The following is a 16,620-nucleotide window of genomic DNA, read 5'->3' as shown; positions in this document are numbered from 1 at the left end:
GTCATTAGGTTGTTTATTTGACAACTCTCAGTTCTTCTTAAGCAAGTACTCAATACTATAAAATTTCTGAACACCACCTTCAAAGTGTCCCATTGAGTTTTGTATGCTGTGTCTCTATTTTTGTCTAATTCCAGTGTTTTTTAAATTTCTCCCCTTATTTATGATTTTATCCACTCCTTATTTGATAGTGTATCTTTAAATCCCCAAGTGTTTAATGTAGTTTCTTTTGGTCTTCCTATTGTTGATTCCTACTTTCATTCTGTTGTTATCTAAAAGGATGCAGAGAATTTTATTATATCTTTTGAATTTGCCCAGAAATGTGATCTATTTCTGAAAAGAATGTGTATTCTACTGCTCCTGACTGAAATATCATGTATATGTCTATTAAGTATATTTGGTTTATAGGTTTCTTCAGTTCTAAAGAGTCTTTACTCATATTTTGCCTTGAAGATATATCTAATAGTGGGAGTTTTGTTGAAATATGGCAATATTGTTGTATTTGTGTCTGAGACCTGATGTCATGACAAAATTGTTTTACAAATTTGGGTGTAACCACATTTGGGGTATAAACATTTCTTATCATATCTTCTTGCTTGATTTTTCCTGTTAATAATAGGAAGTGCCATACTTTGTTTCTTCTAATGTGTTTTAGCTTAACGTCTGTTTTATTAGATATCAGTGTTGCCACCCCTGCTTGTTTTCAGTCTCCATTGGCATGATATGTCTTTTTCCATACTTTAACTTTTAGCCAAAGAATATCTCTGGCTGTAAGGTGAGTTTGCTGAAAGCAGCATTTTAAATCAACTTTTAGTATTTGGAATTTCTAAAATATATTTATTGGTGCATTCTTTTTATATTTTTTATGTTTTTTATTTTTTATTGATGCACTGTGGTTGTGCATCTTAATGGAGTACAAGATGGTAGAGGCATGCATTCACACATCACCCAATTATCACTTACTCAATGCCCACCCCATTTCCTTCCCCTTCCCTCCTTCTCATGTTTGCTTTTGAATTGACTTTGATATGTTTGTTAATGTACATCATATACATTAAGGAATTTTCCTCTCCAATTTCTCTCAGTTAGGTTGCCTTATTTGCTCATTTATAGTATGGCCTCCTTTGTCTAGAGTTATTCCTAGGGCCCATTTTCTCTCTAGCTTATGCATATTAGAAAGAACATCTGATTTCTTATTTTTTGTGACAGACTAATCTCACATAGCATAATATTCTCTAGTTCTGTCCACTTCCGTGTAAGTGATGTAACTGAATTTTTTTAATGGCTTAGTAAAATTCTATTGTGTACATATCCCATTGTTTTGTAATCCTTTCATCTGTTGATGCACATTTTTGGCTGCTGGTTCCATAAGTTTGCAATTGTGAATTCTTCCACTATGATCATATATATGAATGCATTAGTTTTGTAGTTTGGTTTCCATTTAAGACCAAAAGTGATATTGATGGATCATATGTCAAGTTTGTTCCCATTCTTCTGAGGATTCTCCATATTGTTTCCCAATGTGATTACACTAATCTGCAATCCCACCAAAATGTATTAGACTTCTCACTTCTCCACATCCTCGCCAGCATTTGTTGTCATTTGTGTTTTCAATTCTTGCCATTTTAGTTGAAGTTAGGTGAAATCTAGGGTACTTTTGATTTGCATCTCTCTGTTAATGATGTTAAGTATTTTTCTTACATTTATTGGCTATTTGAATTTCTTCTTTTGTGAAGTGTCTATTTAGTTCATTTGCCCTTTTGTGGTTGGGTTATTTGTTTTCTTAGTTATGTGTTTCTTGAGTTTTCTGTATATTCTAGATATTAGTTCTCTATTGAGGAGTAGGTGGTAAAAATCTTCTTCCATTCTGTCAACTCTTGGTTAAGGTTTTGATAGTTTCCTTTGCTGTACAGAAGCTCTTCAGTTTAATGCAATGCCATGAATTTATCTGCCTTCTAGTTTCTTGTTCCTTTGGGGTCTCGTTAAGAAAGTTTTTACCTTAGGAATAAATTTGGAGGTAAAAGATCTCTACATTAAAATTATAAAACATTGAAAAAAGAAATCAAAGAAGACCTTAGAATATGGAAAGATCTTTCATGTTCATGGATAAGCAGAATAAATATCAAAATGTCCGTACTTCCAAAAGTGATATACAGGTTCAACGCAATACTCATTTAATTACCAAGATCATTTCTCAAAGACATACATAGAAAAATCAGTTCTTATGTTTATTTGGAACAACAAAAAAACCCCAGAATATATAAAGTAGTTCTCAGCAACAAAAACCATACAGGAATAATCACAATACCTGATTTTAAAGTATACTACAATGCCATAGTAATAAAAACAGCATGGTACTGGCACAAAAACAGATACATAGACCAATGGAGCAGGATAGAAGACTCAGAAACAAATCCACATACTTACAGACAATTAATTTTTGACAAAGTGTCCAAAAACATACATTGAAAAAAAAGATAGCTTTGTTAACAAATGATGTTGGCAAAACTGGTTAACCATATGTAGCATATGTAGAAAAATTAAAATAAACCCCACTTTCTCACTCTGCACAAGAGTCAATTCAAGATGGATCAAAGACTTGGAAATTAGATCAGAGAACTGGAGGTTTTTTGAAGAGGGCATAGGTCCAGCAGAATATATTTTGATTATCTTATGTAACCCACAATACCAGTCTATCTTTTTTTTTTTCAGTACTGGGGATAAAATCCAGGGGTATTCTACTTCTGAGCTACACACCCAGCCCTTTTTTATTCTTTATTTTAAAAGTTTATCACTGAGTTGCAACGGGCCTCAAGCTGAGGCTAACAATGAACCTCGATTCTACTGTCTCAACCTTCCATATGCTGGGATTACAATCATGCACCACCATGCCTGGCTTATTCTATGTCTTTTAATTGGTGAGTTAAGTCCTTTGACACTCAGTGTTATTATTGAGGTATGATTTTTGTTTCCTGTTATTTTGTGTTCTATATTCTGTTGAATGTAGTGTTATTTCTTCTTTGCTTATTTGCCCTGATGATCGAATTAATCTCTTCTCTAGTTCTGTAATTTGCTTCTTTCTTTCTCTTTATAATTTATTTTCTCTAGTGCTTGCTTAGCATTTATAATTTTTTAAGATTCTACATCTCTTGAAGTATTTTTATTTATCCATCAATTTTAAATAATAACCTTGTTGTATATAGCAGTTTTCATTGGAGTTTTTTTTTTCTTTCAATGTTTGATTACATCATACCATACATTTGTGATTGGATTGTAATATCTGGAGTAATTTTTATTTCTTTGTCCCTGCATATCACCCATTCTTTTGTTCTTACTGCTTTTAATGTTCTTTCCTTAGCCTCTATGTTGGCCATTTTAATTATTACATAGTGTGAGGAGGCTCTTCTCTGATCTTATCTTATTGATGTTTTGTATATGTTTTACATGGATGTTCAAGTCTCATTTTATGTTTAAAAAATTCCCTGAAATTATTTCTATGAAAAGATTATAGATACCCTTGAACTGAGTCTATCCCTTATTTAATTCCTTTTATCTATAAGTTAAGACATTTTATATTGTCCCATAGTTGTTGGATGTTTAGGTTCTGTTGTAATGATTCTGTATACTATTGACCTTGCTTTCAGTTTTGAATGAACTGTCTTCTAACAGTGAATCTCTGTGTTCCATTTTATCTAATCCTCCAAAATTTCTTTCTATTTTGTCTTCATTTCATTTATTGACTTTTTTTACTTCATTCCAGGCCTCTTTCTGATTATTTCTTAATGTCTCAATCTCCTCCTTCATTTGCAGCATACTTACTGTGAGGTCTTTCATCATACTGAACATCAGGATTCATAATTCTCCTTCTTGATTTTCTTGTAGGTCAATATTCATGATTTCCTTTATTTCCTTTTTCCTTTCTCATATTTTCATAATTCTTGGGTTTGTGTTTCTATTGTCTTGGAATCTTCTTTCTCTTTGTTTGGGAGTCATATTTGATAGGTGCTGTTCCAGATTGCAGTTAGGAGAGATGCTTCCAGCTGTTACTCACACTTTGATATTAATACTGAAGATTGCACCTTCTATCACCCCACTTTTATTCTACCTGTAGATTGTCAATACTGAGGTGCTCTTAGGTCACTTCAGCTTATTGCTAAGGTGGTGTTGATAGGTTTCAGAAGTTAAGGTCAGGTATTTTGTCTGACACAATCCATATAAAGAGTCAGCTCAGCAGTGTGGGCAGAATAGTTTGTGAACTATGTGATTTTTAAACCTTAATGTGCAGTCTGTTGAGTGTTTCTTTCTATCAGCTGTGATTAGTTATCTTTATTGTTTGGTTTTCCTTTCTTGTAGATCACCTCTCTGATCTAATTCTAGTCATAGGAATATAGAGGTGACAGCAGGTTTATGAATGGTGAGGGTTAGGTGAGGCGGGAGGAGCTGGGGTGATGGGTATAGAAATATGTTAAAGCAGAGAATATAATCAAGTTGAAGAAGAGTTTAAGTGTAATAAGGTAGTGTCTAGTTGAGATGAGAGATAGTGAATATATAGTAGGATTCTTATAGTCAGTTTAGAACATATGATATGAGATAGCTTGAATATAGAGATATAAAATAGTTTGGATATAAAACAAGGAGATACAGAACAAAAAATTATCTGAGAGGAAAGAGTAGATAGGATAGAAGGAGGAAACTTGTAAAAGGCATGGGGGAGGGAGCTAACAAACATGTAGAAAATAACAAAACAATCAACCAACCAACAATAATAACAATAGCAAATCAATGACAAAACCAACCCCCCTAAAAATCTAATGACAGTGGAAAAAAAACAATTCTGTAAATTTACACATGAGGAGCCCATGGGACCTCTGCAGAGATACTTTCATCCATTTAATGTCTGTTCACTCTAGTAGGTTCTGGAGCATGTTCCAATATCTTTTATCTGCTCAGTAACCTATTGTCCATTTATGTAACCACTTTTTGAGTCTCTGCACACCTCTCTTGCCTCTCACTGCTTTGTGCTCAGGTCTCAGGGTGGCAGGTTTCACTAAAAATGAGTTCTCTGTAAGAGCATGATTCTGCATTTTCTGGCCCTGGGCCTGCACCTCCCTACCCACACTGGCGAAGTGTGTCCAGTGTAATATCAGAGCAACCCCCTGTGACCCTGTGAAGGTACTGTGCCTCGGGCATTTCTTTGTCTCTGTAAGTTATATAACCCAACCTTCTCAGGGGTGGAACACCAAATCTTAGCTCATTGGGTACCTGGGGCTTCTCTGGGTGGTCATCCACTAAAGAACACAGTTATATTACTGTCCTGTGGGCCCAGGTATCTGGAAAGCACAGTGTGCTTCTGTGGGTGCAGGATTCTAGTGAGCACATGGGCTTTGGATTTTTAAGTTTTTTTCTCTCTATCCCTGAAGCATGGTGCTAGACATTTAAGATGTTGGAATTCTGCTGCTACTTACTTCACCTCAAATCCTTGTTTTTTTGTGCTGCAATTTTGGGGGGCCATGGAGCCAGCAGATGTGGCTCAGGCAGGCAGCTCAAAATGGTTCATGCCTTCACACCAGCTCAGTCACGTGCTTGGGCTCTTGGCTATCTTACATTCTGACTATTGAGTTTTATTCAACTATGGTTCTCTTTTTTTATGTTTTTGTTTGTATTTTCACTGATTTTTTTTCTTGTCAAGTGACTGCTTTCTTGCTAGTTGATTTTCATTTGTTACAGCTACTGGGATGTGCCATGTCCCACAGTCACCATTTTCTTCTATCAAAAGTTTATTTTTAATGTGTTACATATTAAATTTTAGTAAACAGATTATCAAACAGGTAGTCAGAAAAGTGAACAAGGCATTCATTGGGAAGAAATAAGGTAGAGATATAAATCTGGGAGCAAGCAACTCTTAGATACAACTAAAACCACATAATTAAATAAAATATACTAAGTGAATATAAATTTAAAAGGAATATTTCATAACAGTACTCTGAAGCATTTTAAGAAAGGAGTGATAAGGGGAAATTTACAGAAAAGACAGGGAGAGACAACTGCTATAAATTTTTAAAGATTCAGTTAGGTGGAGAAGTGACTATTTGATTATATTTGTATGAAATACTAAGAATATATGAATAATATCAGAAGCAAGACAAAGATGCACACCGTCACCACTCCTATTCAAATATAGTACTAGAAACTCTAGCCACATCAATGAGATAAAAGAAAGGAATTAAAGGGATACAAAGAGTGAAAGGAGAACTAAAATTATCTTTGTTTGATAATGACATCATTATTTAGAGGACAAAAAAAAAAAAACCAACCAGAGACTTATAGAGGTGGTAAACATTTTAGCAAATTAGCCAGATACAAACATCAACTTATAAAATCACTAGCTTTCATATACACCAATCATAAGTCCACTGAAAATGAAATCCAAAAACAATTTCATTCACAATTGCCTCAAAAAATGAAAGCCTTGAGAATAAATTTAACCAAGAAGGTAAAATACCTCTATAATGAAAATCATAAACACTACAGAAAAAATTAAATATCCTATAATATAAAAGTATCTCTCATGTTTTTGAATAAGCATAAAATATAATCAAATGGCTATTCTATCAAAAGTAACCTATAAATTTAATGCATTCCCCATTCATATATCAATATTAATCTTCACTGATCTAGAAAAATCATTTATAAAATTTACATGGAAAAGTGAATCTGGATAGAGAAAGAAGACTGTTGCTTGCAGTGGTTAGAAAAATAGAGATTAGCTGAGTGAAGTTTCTTGTAAACAAGAAAAAATTCTAAAACTTATAAACAGCTGATGGTTACAACACTGTATGAAGTTATTGAAATTAATAAATTGTATTCTTTGTAGAATAATATATGTAGTATATATGAATAATATATTCACTAAGGTTAAAATCAGTATGTTTCTAATTAACTCATTGTAAAAGCATTATGTTACATGAATTTCCCCAGTAACCTCTGGGTGAGTTAACTATGTTTGTTTTTACTTCTGACAAAGTACATAGCTTTCCATTCTTTGGACCAATGTCTTATATTTAATGAAGATTTACAAATATGTAGCTTATTTTATAATTGAAGCAAGACTGAAAAATTAAAATATATAAGTTTCATAGAGCAAATATTCAAAACCTAATAATTCTAATTTGTAAAGTGGGTTGATAAAATGAGTCTATATTATATTACATTTCTTAATTTGAATACTGTATAAAAAGTTCAAAAGAGTCAAATCTAAGTTTCAAGTTTTCCTTTTTCTTAAAGGGAAAAGCATATCTTACTGTTTTCTGAGAAGCAGGGTGTATGGTTTTCCATCAATTGTAATAATATAAATCACCTAAAGTAAAGTAAACCAATAAAAATTTAGAATCAGAAGTCCATAAAGTAAAACAGTATTTTACATGACTTAACAAAAATGTTCCATTCAACCCAATTAAAATAAATATATTTTTAGAATATTTTTTCTAACCAGTAAGAATATGATAGCAAAAAATTTAGAAATAGTGTGATTAAAGTATATAAACTTTTAAAACAAATTAAATATATTTTGCAATAACATAATTTTAGTCTTATAATACTATAGTATTTTATTCTAAAACATGTATTTTTTTTTTTTGGTCAAGATGTATGAGACAGGACTCTAGGCTTATATTACACAACAAATACAATGAACCAATAATACATGTAATCTTATCCATATTTAGCAACTCTCAACAAAAAATTCTGTAAGGAAAAAAAATACCTGAGAAACTGTGCAGAAAGGAAGCCCAAAAAGCACATCCAGTAACCTAATTTACTCTAATTAGGCCCCACATCTTAAGAGTTTCATCACCTACCAACACAGCCATTGACTGGAGACCAACCCTTTAACATGTGGACCTTTGGGGGACATTCCAAATCCAAATTATAGCATTAAGCTCCTCTAGTAGATCTAGTACATGATTTTAAACTGAATGCAAAACAGAAAATGGAAAAACTGACAGTATCAGTATCTCAAGTGCAATGACAAGTACGCAATAATTTTTTTTCCCTTTGAGGCAAAAGACAAGGATGGTATGTCCCAGCCACATGGAGCCCAAGATGGCACCACCCATTTCCAACAAGGTGGAGTCCAAGATGACAACTGGGTCCTGCCATGTGGAGCCCAACATGGCACCACCCAGTCCCTGCCAAATGGAGGCCAGTACAGAAAATCTAGCTCAGAAAGAAGAAATGAAACCTGACCTGAGCTCCCCTATACGTACCCCTGCTTGATATTAATTTAATCAAAATCTGTCCCACTAGAGTTATATAATCTGTGTGTTGACTCCATTTGAGGTTCAGATTTGGAGCTTTGCTTTCTGAGTTTCACCAGTGAATTAATTCATTGTCTCCTAATCCTGCGTCTGGGTCTTGAATCTTTGGGCTTGGCTCTTCTGCAACAACTTAACATCTAAAGAATATTTATACCAAGAAGTAATGATAAATTCAGAACAACTCCTGAGAAACAACTCCTTAGAAAAACTGTATAATGTTTGAGTACAACATGACCTTGCAATAAGTATAATATTCTTAGAGAAGTAACAGTAGATATAACACCCCATATATAGGACTTGGATGTAATACAATATTATTTCTAAAATTTACTCATGCGTAATTAATGCTTACCACATGCCCATCACTATCCCAACCACTTTCTATGTTTTCAAAGCATTTATAGCTTAAAATAAATCTATATTTCCATTCTTAGGAAAATATATAACTAACTCTAAAATGAGACATCTGTGGATTACTAGGACTTGACAGAAAGGTCATCTGCCTTAATGCCATCTCATGCTGCTAGCATCTGGATAAGGGCAGACAGTTTTTACTGAAGGGAAGAACAGACAACTATGGAAATAATTGGAAATAAAATAAAATGAAAATATAATTGTTTATTTTTAAGTAAAACATTACTCTGAAAAAATATTGCATCTATCTTAGGGATAATTAATGATAGTGTACATTAAAACTAAGACTTTTTTGAGAATAAACACAAATTGATTTTAAACATAGAAGATATATACAGATAAAGGCAAAAATAAATATATTAAGGAGGAAACAATAGTTAAGAGGAATTACTTGAAAAAAAACTAAAAGTGATGGCAGAAGACATTTTCATTTTATATGCTGACCAAGAGCAACACAGGAATAAAAAAGTACAAATCTAAAATATAGTAGAGGACCCAGAAGAATCATTAAAATTCTGAGATGGAAGTTTGAGAAGTCTCAAAACCCATTTTCACAATTTTCTCGAAAGCCACCATTAAAAAAAAAAAGTGTGATATATGGGTGGGGAAGGCAAAAAGACTAATTAAAATGAGAATCCAGAAATAGATTCACACAAAAATAAGCAACATTTAAAAAAAAAAGCTGCAAAAGCAATTCAAGGGAAAAAGGTTAGTCAATTGTGATGCTCATATAAAAAATGATGAAAAAATACAGACCTCATATCTTGCACACAAATATTAATATAAAAGAGATAATAGACCTAAATGTAAAGTGCAAGACCATAAAATGTCTAGAATAAAACACAGGCAAAACATCTGTGCATATTAGTGATGAGATTTTAGATATGACACCAAAATCATAAACCTTGGAAGAAATAAACAATAATAAGTAGGACTACACTTATAATACTTAGTTCTAAGAAAGACATTGCTAAAATATAAAAAAAAAGCAACCTACAGACTGGGAAATATATGCAAATTATATATCTGATAAGCATCTTTTTTTCTTTCTTTTACATTTATTTATTTATTTATTTATTTATTTATTTATTTATTTATTTATTTATTTTTTGGTAGTACTGGGGTTCCTGGAAACCCTTCTACCTCCGGGCTACACTCCCAGACCTATTTTTATACTTTTTAAAATTTGGAAACAGGGTCTCTTAAGCCAAAGCGGCTGGCTTCGAATCTGAGCGATCCTCCTGTCTCCACCTCCCAAGCACGGGGATTACAAGTGTGCGCCACCACGCCCGGCCTGATAAATATCATTTAATAAATATACAAAACGTGTGTAAAACTCAACAAGAAACAGGCAACACAATTTAATAATTTACAAAAGATCCAAATAGACATTTTACTCAAGTACATTTATATTTTAAATGCTTAATGTCACTAACTTTCCAGACAATGACAATCAGAATCATCTCATTCTTATTAGGAAGACTATTATCAACAAAGCAAAACCCAGAACGTATGCAAGAATGTGGAAAAATTGCAAAACTTTCACACTATTAACGACACTGCAAAATTAAGCAACTGCTATGAAAAAAATATGGCATTTCCTCAAAAAATTAAAAATAGAACTAAAGTATAATCTGGAAGAGTGACTTCTGAGTATTTATCCAAAATAGAGTCCGCTTTCTGCATCCACATCCATTAATTCAACCAGCTAATGTTCAAAAACATTCAGAAAAAAATTGTGCATGTATTGAAAATGTGCAGATTTTTCCTTGACATTATTCCCTAGACATTATAACAACTATTCATATAGCACTGGCATTATGTTGTATACTCTAAGTAACCTAAAATGATTTAAAATATATGAGAGGACATGAATAAATTATATGCAGATCTTAACCCTTTCATATAAAGAATCTGAGCATCCATAGGTTTGGCATCTGCAGGAATTAGGGGTAGAGTCCTGAAACCAACCCTCCATGGGTACTAAAGGACTCCTGCAATTAAAATCAAGACCCTGAATAGGTATTATCACTTTGTGTTCATTGCAGCATGTTATACAATATTAAAGATGTAAAAATAACCCAACTATTTATCAAATATAAATGGAAAAAGATAACCTAGGATATGCATACAATAGACTACTATTCAACCTCCAAAAGAAGGAAGTCCTATAGTGTGTAACAACATGGATAAACCTCAAGGACATTACTCAAAATGAAATAAGCCAGTCATAGAAACATAAAAACATAGATACTGCATAATTCTACTTACATGAGGTATCTAAAGTAGTCAAAATTTTAGAGAATCAATGAAATAGTGGTTGTCAGGAGTTAAAGGGAGAAAAATGGGAAGTTACTAATAAAAGGGCATAAACTATGTCAACCAAGATGATTAAGCTCCAAATATCTATACAAAATTATAGTTAACAATGATGTGCTATACACTTAAAAATTGTCAAGAGTAGATCTAATGTCAATTGATTTTAGTAAAGTCAAGAGAAAAAAAGATAAAATCAAAAGTGAAGTAAAAGTAGCCGGGCGTGGTGGCACATCTTGTAATCCCAGTACTTGGGAGGCTGAGACAGGAGGATTGTGTGGATTCAAAGCCAGCCTCAGCTACTTAGTGAGACTCTTGGCAACTTAGTGAGACCCATTTTCCAAATAAAATATAAAATAGGTCTGGGAGTGTAGACCGGAGGTAGAAAGACCCTGAGTTCCACCCCAGTACCACACACACACATACATACATACATACACACACACACACACACACACACACACACACACACAGTGAAGTAAAAGTAAAAAGTAAAAGTTAAAATGTCACAATATATGAATTAATTATCTTTTAGAAATAATAAAAAGTAAGGTATTCCTGAACCCCACGTAATCTGTAACCAAGAACTTTATTGAGTCTGGTAAGAAAGTTAATGACATTTACTCATTATAATTCCTCCCTTTGGCAAAATGTAGTGTGACCTGGAGTGAACTGTAACTCCAAGCTTCTGTTTTGAGAAGAAAAAGAGAATGAATTTTCTGGGATATTCCCAAGAAGTGGTTTCTGTCTCACCTGAGTCTAAACTCTGACAGAAATGGGCAAAAGAATGAGGATACTAAAAACAAGACTAGGACTTGATCTACCATGAGAGGCTCTGTGGTTCTATAGACAAACATTAGAGGGAGCTCCAGATGCGTGAATTGCTACAAACCCAGAGAGGCTCCAAAACCACAGAGGCACAACCAAAGAGACTTTTAAAAGAAAAAAAAAATTAGTAGTATATATTAATTGTACAAAATAATGGACTTCATTGTGACAAGTTTATACATGCATATAATCCAATTTAATTATGTCCACCCTTTCTAGTTCCCTTCATCTCCCCTACTCTTTCCTAACAGTTCCCTTCTATTTTTTTTTCTTTCTATATTCCACATATGAGAGAAAAGATGCAATATCTGTCTTTCTGATTTTGGCTTATTTCACTTAACATTATGACCTCCAGTTATAATTATTTTTCTTCAAGTGGCATGACTTCATCCCCATTATGACTGAATAATATTTTATTGTGTATGGATACATTAGATTTTCTTTATCTATTCATCTATTGAGAGAAATCTAGGTGGATTTCATGACTTCGTTGTTGGGAATAGTGCCATGCTAAACATATGTATTCAGGCATCTCTATTGTATGCTGACTTTTATTCCTTCAGGAACATACCCAAGAGTAGTATAGCTGGATCACCTGGTAACTCTATTTTTTAGTTCTTCAAGAAATGTCTATTTATTTATTTATTTTTATTGTGTTACTGGGGATGGAACCCAGGGGCACTGTAGCTCCTAGTTACACCCTCAGCCCTAATTTTTAGTCTTTTTATTTTTGAAACAGAGTCTCACTGAGTTGCAAAAAGCCTCCCTAAGTAGCTGAGGCTGTTTATGAACCATTATTTTCTGCTTCCTGAATGCTGGTATTACAAGCATGTGCCACCATGCTCAGCCTCCATAATGTTTTACCAAGTGGCTTGCTAAATTAAATTCCCACCAACAGCATATAAAATGTTTTGTCCTCTGTATCCTTGATAGCATTTATTTTTTTCCTCAATAATGGCCATTCTGGATAGAGTTAGATATAGTTTCCCTTATGGCTAAAGATATTGGGCATTGTTTATAGAATTTTTGCTATTTGACTTTTTCTTTTAAGAATGTCTGTTCAACTCTTTCTCCATTTTTTAATTCAATTGCTTATAGGTTTTTTCTTGTTAAATTTTCTTGTCAAAGATAATTGTTCTTTATATATCCTAGCTATTCTTTGTCAGATGAACAGCTGGCAAAGATTTTCTCACACTCTTTAGGTTGTATCTTCACTTTTTTAAATTGTTTCCTTTGTTGTACATAAACTTTTTAATTGACATAATTCCCTGATCAATTATTGCTTTTAGGTCTCAAGCTACTGAAGTCTCAGTCAGAAAATTATTACCTTTACCTATGTCTTGAAGTTTCCCCTAGTGGATTCAAAATTAGAGTCTTACATTAATGTCTTATCCATTTTTTGTGTATGTGGTACTGGAGATGAATCCCAGGGGCATTCTACCTCTAAGCTACACCACCAGCTATATTTTTTAGTCTTTCTTTTGAAATGGGGTCTCACTGAGTTGCAAAGGGCCCCACTAAGTAGCTGAGGGTGTCCTCAAACTGCAATTCTCTTGTCTCAGGTTTCTGAACTAGGATTACAAGCATGTGCCACCATGACCAGCTCAGGTCTTATCCATTATGAGTTGATTTTTGTATAAGGTGAGAGATAATAATCTACCTTTAGTCTTCTACACTGGAAAAAAGAAAAGCCTGTGTAATTAATTGTGTTGGCTAAACTGGTGAACCATATGCAGAAAAATGGAATTAATTCCCACTCTCTCACTCTGCACAAGAGTCAAATCAAGATAGATCAAAGATTTGAAATTTGATGAGAGATCTTGTAGCTCCCTGAAGAGGGCATAGGTCCGACACTGCAACACATAGACACAGCTACAGACTTTCTCAACAATACCTCAAAGGCATAAAAGACTCCAACTTTCTCAACAAGACCTCCATAGTGCATGGAATTAAAACAAGAATTAACAAGTGGGAGGGCATCAAACTAAAAAGTTTCTGCTCATCAAAGGAAACCATTGAGAACCTAAAGAGAAAGCCTACAGAATGGGAGAAGATCTTTATCAGCCACCACTCTGATACAGGGCTAATATCCAGAATATACAAAGAGCTCAAAAAACTGTACACTAGTAAAACAAACAATCCAATCAAGAAATGGGTAACTGAATTGAATAGACACTTCACAAAAGAAGAGATACAAATAGCCAATAGATACATGATAAAACATCCAATATCCTTAGCCATCGGGGAGATGCAAATCAAAACTACACTGAGATTTCATCTAATTCCAATCAGAGTGGCTGGTTTCGAACCTGCGCGATCCTCCTGTCTTCGCCTCCCAAGTGCAGGGATTACAAATGTGCGCCACCACACCCGGCGAGGGGGTATGATTTAATGGGGTGATGTGTGCATGTATATCTACACCAGCTTTTTATCCCATTAATATGTATGAATTCAATGCACCAATAAAAAAATAAAATAAAAAATAAAGTCAATATATTACTTAAGTAACCCCCCCAACAAAAACAGTAAAGAACCACAGTTATCTCATTTGAAACAGAAAAGTCACTTGACAAAGTTCAACATTTTATCTTGATTAAAAGCATTTAACCTTCTGGTAATTAGAAGTTCAATTTTTTTGAAAACAAACTATTTCCATTAAACAAGAAGTCTTTTCAACTTCTACAAATTCCTAGAAATCACCTTTCTATTTTCTCTTTCCATGATTTTCATTATTTTGAATCTATCATAAAAGTATAATCTATTTCCCGAGCATATCTAAATCAGAACAAAGACCTACTTTCTAAAATTTCCCACAACTCATCTAACACAAACCCAGATCTTTTAAGTCCTTTCTAATTTGCTCTTACTGAGGTCCTCCATAATTCCCTGTGATGTGTGTTCACAGTGGTCTTTGGCAGGAAGACACTGGCAGGAGGTACTAAACTCATCCTGAGGTCAGCTCTTCTTGGGTGAGAAGTTACTTTCCAGTATTATAGTACTAATGGCACTATTGTTTCCAGGTGTATACTTAGATAAGTATTAGAAGGGTTCAAAACTTTTACATAGCTCTAGTATTATCCTGAAGTTCAAGCCACTGATTTATGGAATATGATATATTTTCAAACCATCCATATGATTTTTGTTTGTTTTTGTGGTACTGAAGATTGAATCCAGGCGATTTCTACCTCTGTTTAGAGGTAGAAAAACATTCTGTTTTATTTTGGAGTGGGGTCTTGCTATGTTTCCACATGCTGGCTTTGAAACTCTGAGCCTTCCATCTTACTCTTCAAATTACTAGACCTACAGGTCTGCTCCACTATGTCTGGTTACATCTATATGTTAAAGAGCTAGTGCACAAAATGTATGAGGACCTCTACTAATTAATAATTATAATTAATAATTATAAATAAATAACAAAAGAAATCATCAAATTAAAAAATAAATGAAGGATTTAGGCTTCTGTTCAGAGAAGACATAGAAAAGATCTTCTGGAATAAGAAAGGATGTTTAATATAACTATTCATCATGGAAATGCAGGATGAAAGTTACAATGAAGCACAACTCACACTTACTGAAAAGGCTATTACCAAAAAAAGTAACAAGTGTTGGTGAGAATGTAAAGTAAATGGAACCCTCATACACTATGGTAGGGACAGAGAATGGTGCAGCCACTATGGAAAACAAGTGGAGGTTGTCCAGGAAACTAAAATAGAGCTATTATGCAATCTATCAATACAATGCTTTCAATATCAGTTACATTATCAATAAGGCTTAAAAACCCAAGAATTTTACTCTATCACAGTAAAATTTACTTCTAGAATTCTGTATAAAAATACCAATAATTTAGACAAGTCCTGCACCTATCATGTCCTCTGCTAGTAAAATCAATTCACACCCTTAATAGTTGTTATACACTTTCTTGGTATGGAATAAGAAAGTAGAACTTTATTTTTATTTTTTTTCAGGACATGTTCATTTATTTTTTTACAAATTTTTTATTGAACATATTTGATTTACATTTAAACTATGCTTGGTGCCCTCTCCCTCCCCCCGCCCCTATTTTCCCTTTACCCCTCCCACCAATGATTTTCCAGGGTAACCATGTCACATTCATAAATTTTACACATATTTGGATGTAGACCCTCATTAAACAAGTTCAGCATTCCTCCTCTCCTATCCTTCCATTCACACTTTGCTGGTATTTCCCCTCCATTATCTGGAGTCCCACTAGAATCCTCTATGCTCCCTAGTTTGGGCATATTAAAGGAAACATATGTATCTTCTCCTTCTGTGCTTGGCTGATCTCACTTAACATAATGCTCTCCAGGAGAAAGTAGAAGTTTAAAGTGATTATGCAATGACATTGTACAGTAGTAATAAATAAGAAAATAAGTTTAAAATAATTTTTAAAAAGATACTAAAGATTAGAATATATGTTTTTATTTTTGAAGCTTTTGAGGCACTTAATATTTTCTAATATATATATAATGTACACAGATATGTGTGTATTCATTGGTGCTGGAGATTGAACACAGAGGCATTCTACCTGTGAGCTATACCCATAGCCTAATTTTAGTTTTATTTTTAAGCAGGGTCTTATAAATTGCTGAAGCTGCCCTAGAACATGAGTTCCTCCTGTCACAGCTTATAAAACTTATGTTTCTAAAAGACATTAATGTTATTCTCAAATACAATTTTAGATAATTCATTTATTTGTTATATTTACTTTGCATTGCCATAATAGTTAATA

The 16,620-nt window shown here is 33.5% G+C and overlaps 1 protein-coding gene across 1 annotated transcript in view; it reads right to left on the bottom strand.

The window, feature by feature from the left end:
• Window positions 1-16,620, bottom strand: part of LOC308273170 (disintegrin and metalloproteinase domain-containing protein 18-like) — a gene marked incomplete at both ends in the record, with an annotated part of 167,211 nt that overhangs the window by 149,808 nt on the left and 783 nt on the right. The window contains one exon of the mRNA XM_080710264.1: window positions 7,299-7,354. Within this exon, the coding sequence (XP_080566390.1) occupies window positions 7,299-7,354 (56 nt within the window). The remainder of the gene's footprint in view (window positions 1-7,298; window positions 7,355-16,620) is intronic.

The sequence above is a fragment of the Muscardinus avellanarius genome, assembly GCF_963383645.1.
Source record: "Muscardinus avellanarius genome assembly, chromosome: 14".
NCBI classification, from domain to species: domain Eukaryota; kingdom Metazoa; phylum Chordata; class Mammalia; order Rodentia; family Gliridae; genus Muscardinus; species Muscardinus avellanarius.
This window is presented reverse-complemented; position numbering and strand designations above follow the sequence as displayed.